Here is a 2180-nt window from a genome sequence, read left to right as displayed (position 1 = left end):
ACAGGATCTGCAGCAATGTGCAGTACAACAAAAATATGGTGTTTTTTGAAAATGAAACAATATAAACCCATTCTGGTACAACTTCAAAATACAATTATGTATCTGAAAATTAACATAATATGGGCGCTTTAAGTAATAATAACCTTGAATGAATTTATTCCTGTTTCAGACCCCCGCAGTGCTCCAGTCTCTCCCTCACCAATGAGAAAAGCTCCATCCCAGACAGACATCACTGCTCCTGGGACTCCATTCACGCACTCAGTCTCTGGAGGGCGTCGTAAGCTGGGATCCCGTCACGGCTGGGGGCTTGGGTTGGCCAGGGGAGGCCCCGGAGTCTCTCAATCCTTCAGTCCTGGTGACCACAAAGCACCGCCCCACCTGCTCTCCAGCCAGAACAATTCCACTGTCCTCTGGAAGGGACAGAGAGGCGAAACAAACACACCCCAGACAGCAGACGCTCCGATGAGCAGTCAAGATAGTGTCGAGGAGGATGAAGGCAGAGGTGAGGTGGAGAAAGTCCAATGAGGAGGGTGTGTGTTCATTTCTGTACACTTTGAGAAATGTCCACACTAACAAGTCATTTGGTTTGATTTTTCTTAAAGAAGGAAAACAGCAAAATAAGTAAGGAAATGCTGAAAGAATTGTACATTTATTTTAAAAGGTTTTAGTTTTAAAAGGTTTCTGTGTGTTTGTGAGTATGCTATGTGATCAGCATTGTGAAAGATCTATGGGACCACAAGTTAAATGTCAAGCTGAATACAAATTGGACTGGAAGTAAAACTGTGCCCAGAGTAGTCATAACATCCGCAAGCACTGAAAATACAGCTAATATTCTTTTTAATAAAACATGCATGCGCCTATTAGACTGTGATCTTCTCTGCCTTCCAGACAATCAACACTCCAGTGACCACACGGCAACAATCTGAGACAGAACTACCCTCAACTCTTAATTAAAGCTTATGTTTAATATTTTGTACTCCTGGTAAATTGTTTTGATGCAACCTTTTGTATATCTGAATATTTTTAAAATGAGATCCTTTTAGTATTTTGAATACAGGAATTAATAAATAATTTTGTCAATCGTTTCCAGTGTTGCCGAATTGAATAAACCACCTCTCCATTTTATTTTTTATTTATTTTTAATCCTTCATTTAGTCAAAGGTTCCATTGAGATACATTGTCTCTTCTTCCAGCGAGTCCTGGTCAAGACCAGAGGCATTTTTGTGTCTAGATCTAACCATACCATAAGGGTGACGGATCAAACAATTCATTTTATTATTTAATTTGAAGAACATCAGTGAAGAGGACGTGTTGCTAGCTAGCTTAAATGATAACATTTCCAAAATAGATTTTCTTGATGTCATGTTACACAGTGCTTTCTTTGGCATAATAAATGGCATTTGGCACCTTCAGGAACATTTCATTCTCATTTTGAAAACATACAGCCCTTGTTACACTTGGCATCCTACAATTGTTTTGTATAAACGCAGGGTGCTGTGTGTAACGTGTTTAGTTGTTTATTATAAAAAAGTGTATATACGGTGACAATATTGACCACCACCATCAGTTCCAAGTATTCATTTTGGCTTAAAATTTTACATTTCCATTTGCATTAACTGGGGTAGACGTAGATATTCAAGCACCATCTTGAAATATGTTAGCCGGTAAGGGACATACAGTATATCCAGCTCCACTAGTAATCTCCTAATGGGTATCGTTATTTCCCAATCCCAGCGAGTTTGAAGAAGAAAACATGGAGAACCACACATATTCCAAATTCAAATGTCAGAAACAGGAGTCTTCTTCTTCGCCCATAAAAAGAAAAGGGATATTAAAAAGAGCAAAAGACCGTTTTTTTGAAGCGTGAAGGCTACCGTGGCTGTAATACATACTTAGATGGGAGATGGGAGAAATTCCTACACATCGGCCCTTTAACTGAAAACACTGTTAGCTAAACGCACTAAGCACCATCTTTTTTAGCTAATGTTAGCTAACCTAACTTTACTCATAAAACTAAAGCTGCCGGTCCACATAATGTTAAACACCCATATACTTGACTACATCCTGGGGTGTGCCTCAGGATTCTGTGTTTGGTCCTATATTATTTACAAATTATTAGCAAACTTAAAGGTATCTTATGTCACTGTTATGCTGATGATATTCAGCTGTATGTCTCTTAT

General features: G+C 38.8%; 1 protein-coding gene across 1 annotated transcript in view; it reads left to right on the top strand.

Moving 5' to 3' along the window:
• Window positions 1–1085, top strand: part of ccdc88b (coiled-coil domain containing 88B) — a 42141-nt gene extending 41056 nt beyond the window's left edge. Inside the window, exons 27-28 of the mRNA XM_032528104.1 lie at window positions 170–502; window positions 889–1085. Coding sequence (XP_032383995.1) covers window positions 170–502; window positions 889–926 — 371 coding nt within the window. The 3' untranslated portion in view covers window positions 927–1085. The remainder of the gene's footprint in view (window positions 1–169; window positions 503–888) is intronic.
• Window positions 1086–2180: the final 1095 nt, after the last annotated feature.

The sequence above is a fragment of the Etheostoma spectabile genome, chromosome 10 (genome assembly GCF_008692095.1).
Source record: "Etheostoma spectabile isolate EspeVRDwgs_2016 chromosome 10, UIUC_Espe_1.0, whole genome shotgun sequence".
Classification (NCBI taxonomy): domain Eukaryota; kingdom Metazoa; phylum Chordata; class Actinopteri; order Perciformes; family Percidae; genus Etheostoma; species Etheostoma spectabile.
The sequence above is the reverse complement of the archived record's forward strand: the minus strand, read 5'-3'. Positions and strand labels throughout refer to the sequence as shown.